Here is a 12,069-nt window from a genome sequence, read left to right as displayed (position 1 = left end):
CTCGGAAATATTTCCAAAATGGTCACATCTATTAGAGCAGAGTATGGCAATCAGATTTGACCCCAGGTGTAGAGACTGACTAGAATAAGATATACATACAATGCTCTGGTGCTGCTAATCAGTCACATGGCAGAGTCACACAGTAGGAGTTACTTAACTCTCAAAATTGTACACATTCATCTTCCATGGGATGGGCTTCCCTGAGCAACTCAACTCTCTACACTCAAAGTCACATTCACATGGCTTCATTTCTCCAAGCGCCATTTGATTTGTATTCTAAGCAGAAGTACAACTGAGTGATCATGTAATATGAGATTAAATGAAAGTACACCAGTATTTATTTTTTCTCATCTTAAAAAAATAGAATGCTTCTGTTGAAGAATTATCCATACAGAAAAGCAGCAGTGAGAAAGTAATAAATTTTCATTCTATTTCGCTACATAAATTTAGACTAGGTTAATTAACCCGCTTTCAAAATTATTTTGAAAAATTTTAAGCAGCTTATATTATGAATATAAAACACTATGTATTTTTATTGCTACTGAAAAATACTGCTTTGGTACCAGAAAGCTTAGAGCTAACATCAATATAAAAGCTTCTGACAACATATAATTTCTATTATTGATAGGATCATAATATTATTGGTATCTTATATAATTTTTAAAATATATCCATTGTCCTCTTAGTTAAAATGATTTTAAAAAAAATATAGTTAGAACCAATGTTTGAGTAACTAATTTTGTTCAACAACCAGCAAACTAAGATTTTATTGATTTCTTGGTGATTTAAATTGAAGTGAGAAACCCTTCAGTACGGTTTTCTGCTGCTTCCTCTTTTAGGGCCACGTTATATTATTTGTGTAACTAATGATAATAATTGGTTGAAAGGTACATCATTTTAAAGCCTACATATGATTTCAATACTTATGGAGTTCACCAAATGTACTTAAGGCATAAAAGCTGGGAAGTAGGTTTTATGGACTCAGTTACTACCTGAAAATGACACTTTGTAAGTCAAAGGGGTATTCGATGATCCCTGTGGTGGGGACTCGAACTCTAAGCACATCTTGTTGCGTAGGCAGGTAGGCAGGGTCGGCTACGCGGTCCAAGTCATTAAGATAGCTGGAGGAGGGAAGACACAATGAGAATGTCAGTGACCCCATCACACCAAATCTGTCTATATGGAAAGGGAAGGGCACAAATGGGTCATGAGGAAGAAGAAAAATATCAGAAAGTGGTAGAGAAGTTTTGGAAAAGAAAGGTCAAGTCAACCTTCCATTACTCAGAGGAAGGTTATCCACCGATGGATTACTACTTACCATTTCTCATTTCTTCTCTTATTATCAGTTAGAACCCATACAAAAAATGAAGAGGGGAAGAAAAAGGAAAAGAAATCCAAATTAGTCTCCTACCCACTACTTGTTCAGCAGGTCTGGTTGGTAAAGCAAGAGTTTAAAACAAGTGTTTTTTGAATTATTTTTACAAATTTAATTTGAATAAATAGATAACAGAGTTGCACATAAGGTCAGGATGCATATTTTTTTGCGTTTCTGCTGAACATCAGAGTCTTTTCCTGGAATGAATTTCTTTATTCCCCTAAGAAAAGGCAGCAGGATACCATATCCTAAATTCTGTCCAAAGCCTAAGTCATTCATGATTAATGTGAAGCCATGAGATGTCTAGTTACTGCAGTAATAATGTCTAAGATCAGATATTCCTAATGTTTTGTCAACACACCTTAACTTTAAATTTATCTGGTTATATGATGCTTTTCCATTCCTTTTTTTTTTAAAGCTTTTTATTTTAAAATAATTTTAAACTGACAAGAAGTTATAATAATGTTATGTAGAATTTCCCTGTACCCTTCCCCCAGCTTCCCCCAATGATAACATTTTACATAACCATAGTACATTATCAAAATCAGGAAACTGACATTGACACAATATTATTACTAAACTACAGAGCTTACCTGAATTTTACCCATTGCTACACACACACATACACGAGGGTACTTAAAAAAGTTCATGTAAAGATTTGTATTATCTTCTAATTCTAGCTTTCCACAAACTTTTTGAAGTTCCCTGGTGTGTGAGTGTGTACACAAGTGTGTACATATATTTGGGGGTATACAGTTCTATGAAGTTTTATCACATGTAGAGATTTGTGTAATCACCACCACAATGAGGACACATAGCTGTTTTTTCACCACAAAGAAACTGCCTTGTGTTATCTCTGCCAACCCTAACCCTAGACAATCACACTTATGCTGTCCATTGGTATAATTTTGCCATTTATTCCATTCACTTCTTATTCCATCAAAGTGCAAAAAATAATTTGCAGCACTGAGAATGGCATAATTTGATAGAACTGATGGCAATCAATCAGGTAAAAATGACTGCAGTGGGTGGTAGCTTCATGATTTCAAAGAGTACCTCTGCTCTTCTTGCCCTGGTGAGCATGGAGCACAGACATGGTTTCAAAACAAACAACTACAAAGTGTATACACACAAAGTAACTAACTCGTGAAAAAGATTTAAGGAAAAGGTGGAAGGAACCATTAATAGAATTGGGAAGCAGTTAGATCTTCAACTCCTTTATGCCCACAAACAAGACTGTGAACTGTGGAATACACAGCAGGGAATGTATGGTGCAGGGCAGGTTATAACTCAGCAGTAACACAAATGCTCAGTTGATATGACCCACCCAGGGTACGGGACTTTGTTTTACCCATCTGTATTTCTGTCACAGTACCTAAAAGAGTGCCAGACAAATAGTACATAACACATATTTGTTGGATGGATAGGTGGATTTCCTATGCTGAGATTTGGTTCCAATGTCATTTAAATACCATTTTTATTAGTGGTGTTTCCATATGAATAATATCCTTAAATTTGAAATGGTGTTAAAAAGAGATATTACGTTGAGTCCATAAGATTCATGAAATTATAAAATAGTATGTCTAAGCCTAACTTTAACAAAGTAATAAAATTACTGCCTCTTTGGAGATGTATCAATTCTTTAAGACAGGGCCAGCCCAGTGGCACACTGGAGAGTGCGCCGCTTGGGAGTATGGCGGCGCTCCCGCCGAGGGTTCGGATCCCATGTGGAGACCGGTTCCCGCTCACTGGCTGAGCGCGGTGTGGGCGCAACACTGAGGGTTGCGATCCCGTTGCCGGTCCCCGGTACGGGCGCGACACCGAGGGTTGTGATCCCGTTACTGGTCAGTAAAAAAGACAAAAAGGAGAAAAAAAAAACAAAAAAAAAAAACCCAATTCTTTAAGACAAAAAAGTATCAGCCTAGAAATTCCTATTGCAAAGCAACTAATTCGTATTTTAGGGGCCCAGACACATCAATGATTTGTTAGATGGGAATTAGCTCTTGACTGACTAATAGTAACCAGCTTGATATCTTTAATTACTATAAAACTGCCTAGAGGACAAAGAGGGAAAGGCTGGGAGAATATGGGTGTGAAAGGAAGGAAGGAAATGCAAAAATGAACTGAACCTGAAATTTCAATAAATATCGGTGACATGGTCTTGGAGTCATCTGATGGGGTCAAAAGCCCACATTCTGGGAGTTGATCTGTATCTCATTCTACAGACAAACCAGCTTATCCCCATCACATACACAAAATCACCTGGTTACTCTGTATAAATGGAGTTTTCTGATTCACCACCTCCTTGATTTGAAAAACTGGAAACTGACATACATTTTGAAATCCACAAGATCACCATTTACTTAACTACTCTATGTAAGATGTTATTTCAGAGGAATCAAAGAACATTACATTTACACTGGCAAGCCTGCTCAGAAATATAATGCTTAATAAACTATTTCTACTCACTTAATGCCATAGACAGAGGGTTGCTCATTCTTGTATATAAGGTGCTGCGGTGTTTCTGTGGTAAAGGGAAATCGTGAATGTTTCCTGAAGACGAACCAAACAGATTACTCGTTGCCACTCCCACAGAATCTAAAGAACTAGCATATGAAGTGAGAAAATACCTGTGACATTGTACAGTAGAAACTGATAGTTTCTCTCCAATTTAGAAGGATAAACTGAGCTCCATGAAAAACATGGTTGGGTAAGATGGAATCACAAGTACACACCTGCAACGGGAAAACCACTTACAAGGGCTTAGAGGCTACTCTGAAAAAATTGTCAGAGGTATCTCTCCGTGAATCCACGGTACTAAGATATTAGCTGAATATCTAAAACTTTCATACTTGCAAGAACATGTTTTCTCTTCGCCTTTCTTTTGCTCCTTTTGCGTGGCAGTACAGTTCTGCTTACCAGCCTGTTCTGTCTGTTCATTGTCCAGGTTTAAACATATTTCACGAGAAGGAAATGGCCACTAGACATGTCCCACATGTTTCTGATTAACTGAAAAGCGAGCTATAGTTCTTACTTGTCATTCTTTTTGCTTTGCTTCTGGTATATGGTGGAGAGAAAGGCTCACTTCACTTGGGGCAAAAAAGTTAAATTAATCTAGTTTAACAAAAGAAAAAGCCTGAAAGAAACTATCTAGCTCTGCTAGTTGCAACATACATCATCTAGAACCAAAACCAAACCAAAACACCCCAAAACTAGATGAAGAAAAACAAAATAATAATAACAACGCTCCCAACCAAACAAAAGACACACAAGTGATTTTCTCCTAGAAGAAAATCTGGGTGGCTCAGAAGGTACAAAGGATTGAAAATAGGTTGCAATTTCTGAAGCAGGTAAAATGTGTAGACAGCCAAGAACTGCACTGTCCACTGCCAAGGAGGGGCCAGCATGGAGTTTCTGCCTGCATAAGCGCCTCGGCGCTCTCCTCTGGGCTCAAAGGGCTGTTGGAAGGGACTCACAGCATTTTCTGCATATCACATTCACATAGGGAAAAAAGGCCACTACATTCCCTTAGAAATGAAGTTCAGCTAAGACCAGTGCATCCTCATTTGTTGATCCTTGTCACATTTTGAGAAAAGGTAAGAGAATAGTCTTTTAACTGAACTGTACTTTCCACTGAAGCATTTCATATTCTGAGGACAAACTTCAGTGAAATATAGGGGATGGGTTTGTGTTGGATTATTCCACTCATTTAACCTTTTAAAAATAAACACCGAGGTCTGAACAAATTTATATTGCAAGGTAAATTCAGAGAGTTAATTATAGCCATAATTTGTTTTGTGGGAAAGATTCTGAGTAGCTGCTGAGGTCATTCTCAAGGGTGTTGCTATGGTAACAGGAAAAGGTACATTTCCAAGGCAATATATGTGTAACAAGTGGCTGGCAGTAGCTCTTTCCTGATGTTGGGGAGAGGACACTCCCATAGGACAAATGGGACTTATTTAAGTATTTGTGAAACAATCCATGTTTAAGAGTGCTAGAAAATGGGAAGTTTAGCTGCTTAAATTCACCTTACTCCAATCCCTTCATGGGGATTTAATGATGTTCCACTGTGTTGAGACATATAATAATTAATAATTTGATAACTGATTAAAAAAAACAACTCAACTTTCTTGCACATATGTTTGTTAGTTAAGGCTCTCACACTCAGTGGCCGGTACCCACAGCTACCTTTATCCACGGATGGATCACCAACACTCAGCTGAGGGCCTGGAACATGGCAGGTGCTCAACAGGTAACCCAAATTCAAACTATTTGATGGAAAATGCTGTAGTGGTTAGAAAGGCAGTTTACACCTTTTAGGAGAAAATTCTGGAGGAGAGAGGTTGTTAGCTACCCATATTTACCTAATAACCTCTCTGGACTATTAGTGGCCTGCATTCTGTAATAACTAAATTCGGAATTAAAATGTCTCTGACAAATTTAAAGACAACACAGAGAGGAAAGGCATTATTTGTTTAACTTCATTTAGTGGATGTGCTTCCTGCTCTTTAGGTCCTGGCCACAAAATGATACAATTTGCATGTCCATTTTATACCTATCAGTTTCAAACTTTCAGGCTTTAGAATTCTGCCTAATTCAAATCACACTGAGGAGGTGGCACCTGATCAACAGACATCTGACACAAATCCCTTTAATGGAAGAAATAGGTTTTTGATGGTTTTCATTGAAAAGTGAGGCAGAGACTCGTGTAGTAATATCTCAACAATTCCTTTCCTACCATGAGAAAAATGTAGTTATCTGGAATTCAATTTGACCATGCCATTATGGCAGTTGCTAAGGATAAGAAGATTCATTGAATATGATCCCATACCAACTTGTGGGAAGAACTGGGTTATATAAAGAGGAAAAGTGGCTGGATTTATAGGTATGGAATAAACATTTGTATATTTTGGATACAGTCATTTTCTGGGAATCTGACTGAACAATCTCTAACTGTTGGTGATAGATAATCCACCAAACATCCTTCTGTAGTATGGCTGAATTTCATGAAAGACTTAAGGAAATCACGTCCATTAGTTTAAACCTTGTACAGCTTTTCTTTACACATTTAACTTCAGGATAACCTCTGCAGAAAAACAGGAAATTCAGAAACAGGATATAATTGACTACTTAAAATGATGAAAAACGTATGAGAGAAACTTAAACTTCACTAAAATAAGATGCCCAAATCAAATTAAATAAATATAGCATTTTCTCTCTTGGATATGTTTTAAAAAGAGATTCCAACTGTTCCTTAATTTTGACAATAGTTTGTCAATAATAGTTTTGAGTTCTTTCAAATTTTAATTTATGTTCCAATTTGACATGTAATAGGACTTCATTTTTAAAAATATTTTTAAAATGAAAAAGAAAAATACCCTGCCACTTATGGCTGGAAGGGTAACTGAAATCTAAACAAACAGTAGCATAGAAATTAAAAATTCAAAATTTTTTTTAAGTGAAGAAAACACAGAATAATATTTAGAGATATAATTTGGCAAGTAAAATATATCACATTTCAACTAGGGTTAAAAAGTTTTATGAAAGTTAGAGGCATAAAACCTTTGGTAATTATACCAAAAGTCAAAAGTATCTGTGGGTAGTAAGGGTAAAAAGAAATCTCTGACATTTGGTGGAAATCCAACCAAACATAATAAGATAAATGAAAATGGCATTGTGGGGCATTCAATGTGATATGCTGTGGGGTATGTGTTGGGGTTGGGGACTCTTCAACCCCCATGGTAAGGGCCTCCTAGGGAGAAGCTGCATTTCTAACAGATTTGCAGTTCAAGTAAAATATTAAGATGAAGTATGGTAAGAAAATGATTCTGGGTAGGTTTTCACATTTTTAATTATTGAAAAGAAGGTTAGAAAAACTAGGTCGACTTCATTAAAAAAAATTAAGAAGACCTCACTGTGAGAGGAACAGTCTTTGGGGAACGGAAAGCTAGATCATGCCATGAGATGGTATTGGACACTGTCAGAAACATTTGAGGCTAAGGAGAAACCAAAAACACACCGTTATTGTACAGTTGCTGTATGACCACAAAGATCCAAAGGAAAAAAGTACAAAGAAATTAGGAACTTAAAAAGGAGAAGTAACAGTTTTGCAAAACTGCTATCTGGAGGGGAGAGGCATGTAGAGGTTTTGGTGTCACGATCCAACCAAGCCCCTCCCTCATCTGACAGATCCTGTTGCTGATACCGGCCTGGCCGGTTACGTGGTTAGGCTGGTTAGCAGCACGGATTACTTATTACTCAAACACTTCCATCTCCTGAAGAGCTCGTGTTGTGGAGGGCACATCAACTTTCCTTTTTCCTCTTTAACACCTGGCAATCATGATTAGACTTTAAGGAGGTACAGCATTTATTATAATGTATCAAATTATTTATTGATAATAAATAATTTAATAAATTAAATTAATTATTAAATAAATAATTCGATAAATTATTAAATTATTATTTTTTTCATAAGATGTTATTTGTTTTTAATATAAAATTCCAGGTATAAAACAAAGATCACCCAGTGGTAGCAGGTGGGTTACAATCCTATGGTTTATGCAACTGTTTATGGGAGACTACTCTGTGGGATAAAAGAGAAGGCTTAGGGATCATGCATTTCAATTTTCCTTTAACAAAGAACTAAACCAATCTAGAAAATCAGATTTTAAAAACTACATTAAATACCTCCTAAAAAGATCCTATCACTGCATTTGGTAAATAGTTTCAGTATCTTATGAATCGTACATAGAGACTTATTTTGAATGTCTAACATAAAGAGATCACCCATGTTACATGGGGAAAGGGCCAGGCAACCATGTGTTTGTCAGGCAGGCAGACTCCAGGGTCAGGGCAGGACTGGGCTCACAGTGTGTTGCTCAGACAAATAAATCAGACTTGTAATTAAAAACAAAAACAAAGCATCGAAAGAGAAAAAGACAGAAAGGAAAGGAAGGAAGGAGACCTTTTTCAATTTGCCTATTTGGCTTTGTTACTTTATGCATCTTTAATATGATAACTTTCAAAGCTGTTGACTAATTTTGACACAATTCTAAAACACATCAAGAAATATCAGAAGACTTCTTTATTCTAGTCTGCCTGTCGTGAAATGTAATGGCAGTACTTAATTCAGTTAATTTACACATATTTATAGAGAATCTGTTATACATTAAATTCTAATGCTATGTGTGTTGGATGGAGGGGGGTTGGCACAGGGAGCTGGGACAAAACACGTTAAAATATATTCTTTGCCCTTAGGGATGTCAGGCTACCTGGGAAGCAAAGATAGCATGGATGAATCAATTAAGAAACAATTAAGTGCCAAATTGTGAGTTGCTAACTATGAATGCAATAAGAAGGAAGAGATGATTATGAACTGTAGTCACTAGAGAATAGTGCACAGAAGAGGTGGGGGATGAGTTACACCACGTAGACAGAATGGCACTTGAACAGGCAGAAGAGAAGAGAAGACAGATGGGAAGAAATTAGGGAAGGCACCGAATTTCTTTATTCTTTTATTACTCACTCATGCATTCAACAACTTTTACTGAAAACCTAAAGAAAGCCAGGCAATGCGCTTAGCACTGAGAGTGAATTACAAACAAACAAAAAGACACAAATTCTGTTCTCAAGGATCTTGTACTCTGGCAGTGAAGATAAATGTTCTACAGATAACGATACCACTAAGCAGGTGTGATGTAGATCATAAAAGAGGTTCCAGTGATTGTAGCCAAGAGTCAGCTGTGAGCAAAAGGTCACTGATTTAAATGGGTCTCCTGTGGTTATGTCACTTTAACTTGGACACTCGTTCTGTAGGATCAGAACCTCCATTTTGACAAGAATGATCAGGTCTGGGGTGCTGGTCATGCTAACCCAACTTAACATGAACTAATTGTAGATCAAAATTCAATCCATTACTTTAAATTGAAAGGGTACAGTGATAATGAGAAGGGACATAAGAGTCAGCCAATCAGCGTCCAAAGGTGGCTTGGTAGGCAGGGAGTCAAAAAGGAAACTTAGTGACCTTAAGGGTTACATGAAGATAGTAAAGTTCCTTGGCTCCCCTGTGACTGGAGGTTGGGCTGTCTTCTCGCCAGGTGCATGTTCTATTTGCCCCCTTACAAAAGCCTGTCAGTCCTACCTTTGCTTTAGTTGATTGTTAAATACTATCACACTCTCTTTAAACAGTTGCAACATAGCATCAGACACTATGATGGAGCAAAAAAGCCAAGACAATGTAAGACATAATCCTTGCACTCAGAGGCCAAATCAATTCAATGAGCATTTCTTTTCATTCACTCCATTTTTAGTACTAGACATTCTTTACGTGGCATTTAGAGAGTACTGCAAGTTAATATAATCTAGAGCTCTCTGTTGCTCACTTCCTACCAAAAGTTTTGTTGGGCAAAGCAATACTCTGGAAGACTGCTGAAGCAATGTAGGCCATTCATTCTCAGTACTCTAAAATTTATCTCTTGGTTAATTCAGAGCATCAGTCTTAAGCTAGATTCTACCTAAATGGTGGAAGCAGAGTGCTAGTTGTCTTTCAATATTCATTATTCTATTGAAGGGGTTTCAAATTGTGTGTGTGTGTGTGTGTGTGTGTGTGTGTGTGTGTGTGAGAGAGAGAGAGAGAGAAAATCAGAGAGTAAATATTTTAGGCTTTGTGGGCCATATGGTCTCTGTTGCAACCATCAGCCTCTTCCATTGGGTACAAAAGTAGCTATAGACAATACAAATATATGAGCATGACTGTGTTCCAATAAAACTTTATTTATAAAAACAGGCAGCATACCGAATTTGGCCTGTGAGTTTGTTAATCCCTGTTCTATAGTAATAGCACACCTCAGTTTAGCTGGGTACAACATTGTCCTGAGTAAAGACTATGGAAAGTCCTATAACGAGGCAAAAGTACTGAAACTGGAAACGTCCTGTCCTGCTAAAATGTAAGCAGCAAACTCGCAAAGTGAGCTTATCTTCCACACCCATTCTGTGTGTCCTTCAAGCAGAGTGAATAAATGGCAAACAGGGGCCAACTCCATCCCTTTTCTGTTCTAGTTCTCTGTATTGAAACTTAGAGAGTAAAGCATACCTAAGCCTTATCTTTTAATCTCTAAGAGCATTCTGAAAAGGGAATCACAAAAACCACATCTCAGATTCTTCAGAGTTCACTGTGAAAGACAAATGCAGGGGTTTTTTTTGTTTTTTGTTTGCTTTACTCTTGTAAAAGGTTATTATTATAAGATGTGGTCCACTAGATAACAAAACAAGAACAGAAGTAAACATGTCACTCAAGTGAAAACAATGACACCCATGTTATTATTGTCGCTCTTTAAAGAGCAAATTCAAGATCAATGTCCTCTTCTGGGCTAAAGATAGCATTTTTAGTAATTTAACCATGTAGAGAATAATTTCTTGGTTTATTACATTTCCAGGTAAATTTGGGGGTGCCAAGTTTTCACTTGACTGCCTAAGATAATGATTTCTCAGATGAGGGCAGTCTACTATAATAGGATCAAAGGACTTCAGAATTTAGGAGGAGAATTGAAAGATTACATATTACATGCCATGTCTGGAGAAAGTGAGGCTTACTTAGTCAAAGCCCCAGAGGCAGTGAGCAGCAGAGGGAATTACACCTACAGCTGGACTTAGACCCAGCATTCTCACCTTACTATTTTCTCATCTGCCTTCAAAAGCCTGGGATAGGCTTAAATGCTTTTTAAATCATCAGATAAAGAGCAAAGTCAGGATGGCTCCAAGAGCCAAACCAACATACCCGTGGTTTCGTGTTTGACTCATCAGTCAATAACCTTTCAGCAAGGTACCTCCTCAAGAAGGTTTTCATCTAAATCAGGTGAATATGCTAACCTACCTCTGAAATTCTCCTGTTTTTAAAATTCAACATGGTACACAATATATTGGTACAGGGTCATAATCAGACTCAATTAAAAATTTAAGCATGATGTTAGAAGTAGACTCCAATGTTGACTTATGCCAAAACCCCAATTTATTCATGTATTTTGGCCTCATGGGCTCTGGGCCATGTAGAAATTTCAAGAAGGTGTCTGATCTACTGAACTCCCTGGAAGGGACTTCAACAAAGTGAAATTAGAGGTTATTTGGTCTCTTAGGAAGAATATGGATAGAGGTCTTTAGCCAAGGCCTGTAGGTGAGGACTCTGCTCACTATATGCCAGTGTGACTGAGATTTGTGTCTCTGGCTAATGTCAGGGAGCTTTGGCAAAGTGAACTCATTTGACCTGATGTCTTAGTATATTAAAGCAGGTAGTAAACCCCAAGGAAAAAAAAGCAAACCTACAGCCATCTGCTTATTCTGCACTTTATCTAAGTATATTCAGAGCCCGCAGGCTTTTTACCAATAACAAAAAAAGTTAATAAAAGAATCTACAAAACTCTCCAGGATCTTAGAATGCTTTTTATTCTTTCATTAAACAGAATTGGAAGAATGCACCAAATTAAAGCCAATTGCGAACTTATCCCAAACTGCTTATCCACTGTCTGGAATTTCCCATCTTATTATAAATTATTAATAAAAAATTTGTACCTTTCATGACAAGTGATTTATAAAACATCGTATTTATCTATCTATTCATCTATCATTATTCATATGACTATCTGTTTAACAACTATAAATTATCCACCTTCCATCCATCCTCTGTGACCATTTCACAGTGG

General features: G+C 37.2%; 1 protein-coding gene across 1 annotated transcript in view; it reads right to left on the bottom strand.

Annotated features, from left to right (window-relative positions):
* The window catches only part of GNAQ (guanine nucleotide binding protein (G protein), q polypeptide), a 260,107-nt gene that overhangs the window by 71,271 nt on the left and 176,767 nt on the right, over positions 1-12,069 (bottom strand). Inside the window, exon 4 of the mRNA XM_008568501.1 lies at positions 993-1,121. Within this exon, the coding sequence (XP_008566723.1) occupies positions 993-1,121 (129 nt within the window). The remainder of the gene's footprint in view (positions 1-992; positions 1,122-12,069) is intronic.

The sequence above is a fragment of the Galeopterus variegatus genome, unplaced genomic scaffold (assembly GCF_000696425.1).
Source record: "Galeopterus variegatus unplaced genomic scaffold, G_variegatus-3.0.2 Scaffold417, whole genome shotgun sequence".
NCBI classification, from domain to species: domain Eukaryota; kingdom Metazoa; phylum Chordata; class Mammalia; order Dermoptera; family Cynocephalidae; genus Galeopterus; species Galeopterus variegatus.
This window is presented reverse-complemented; position numbering and strand designations above follow the sequence as displayed.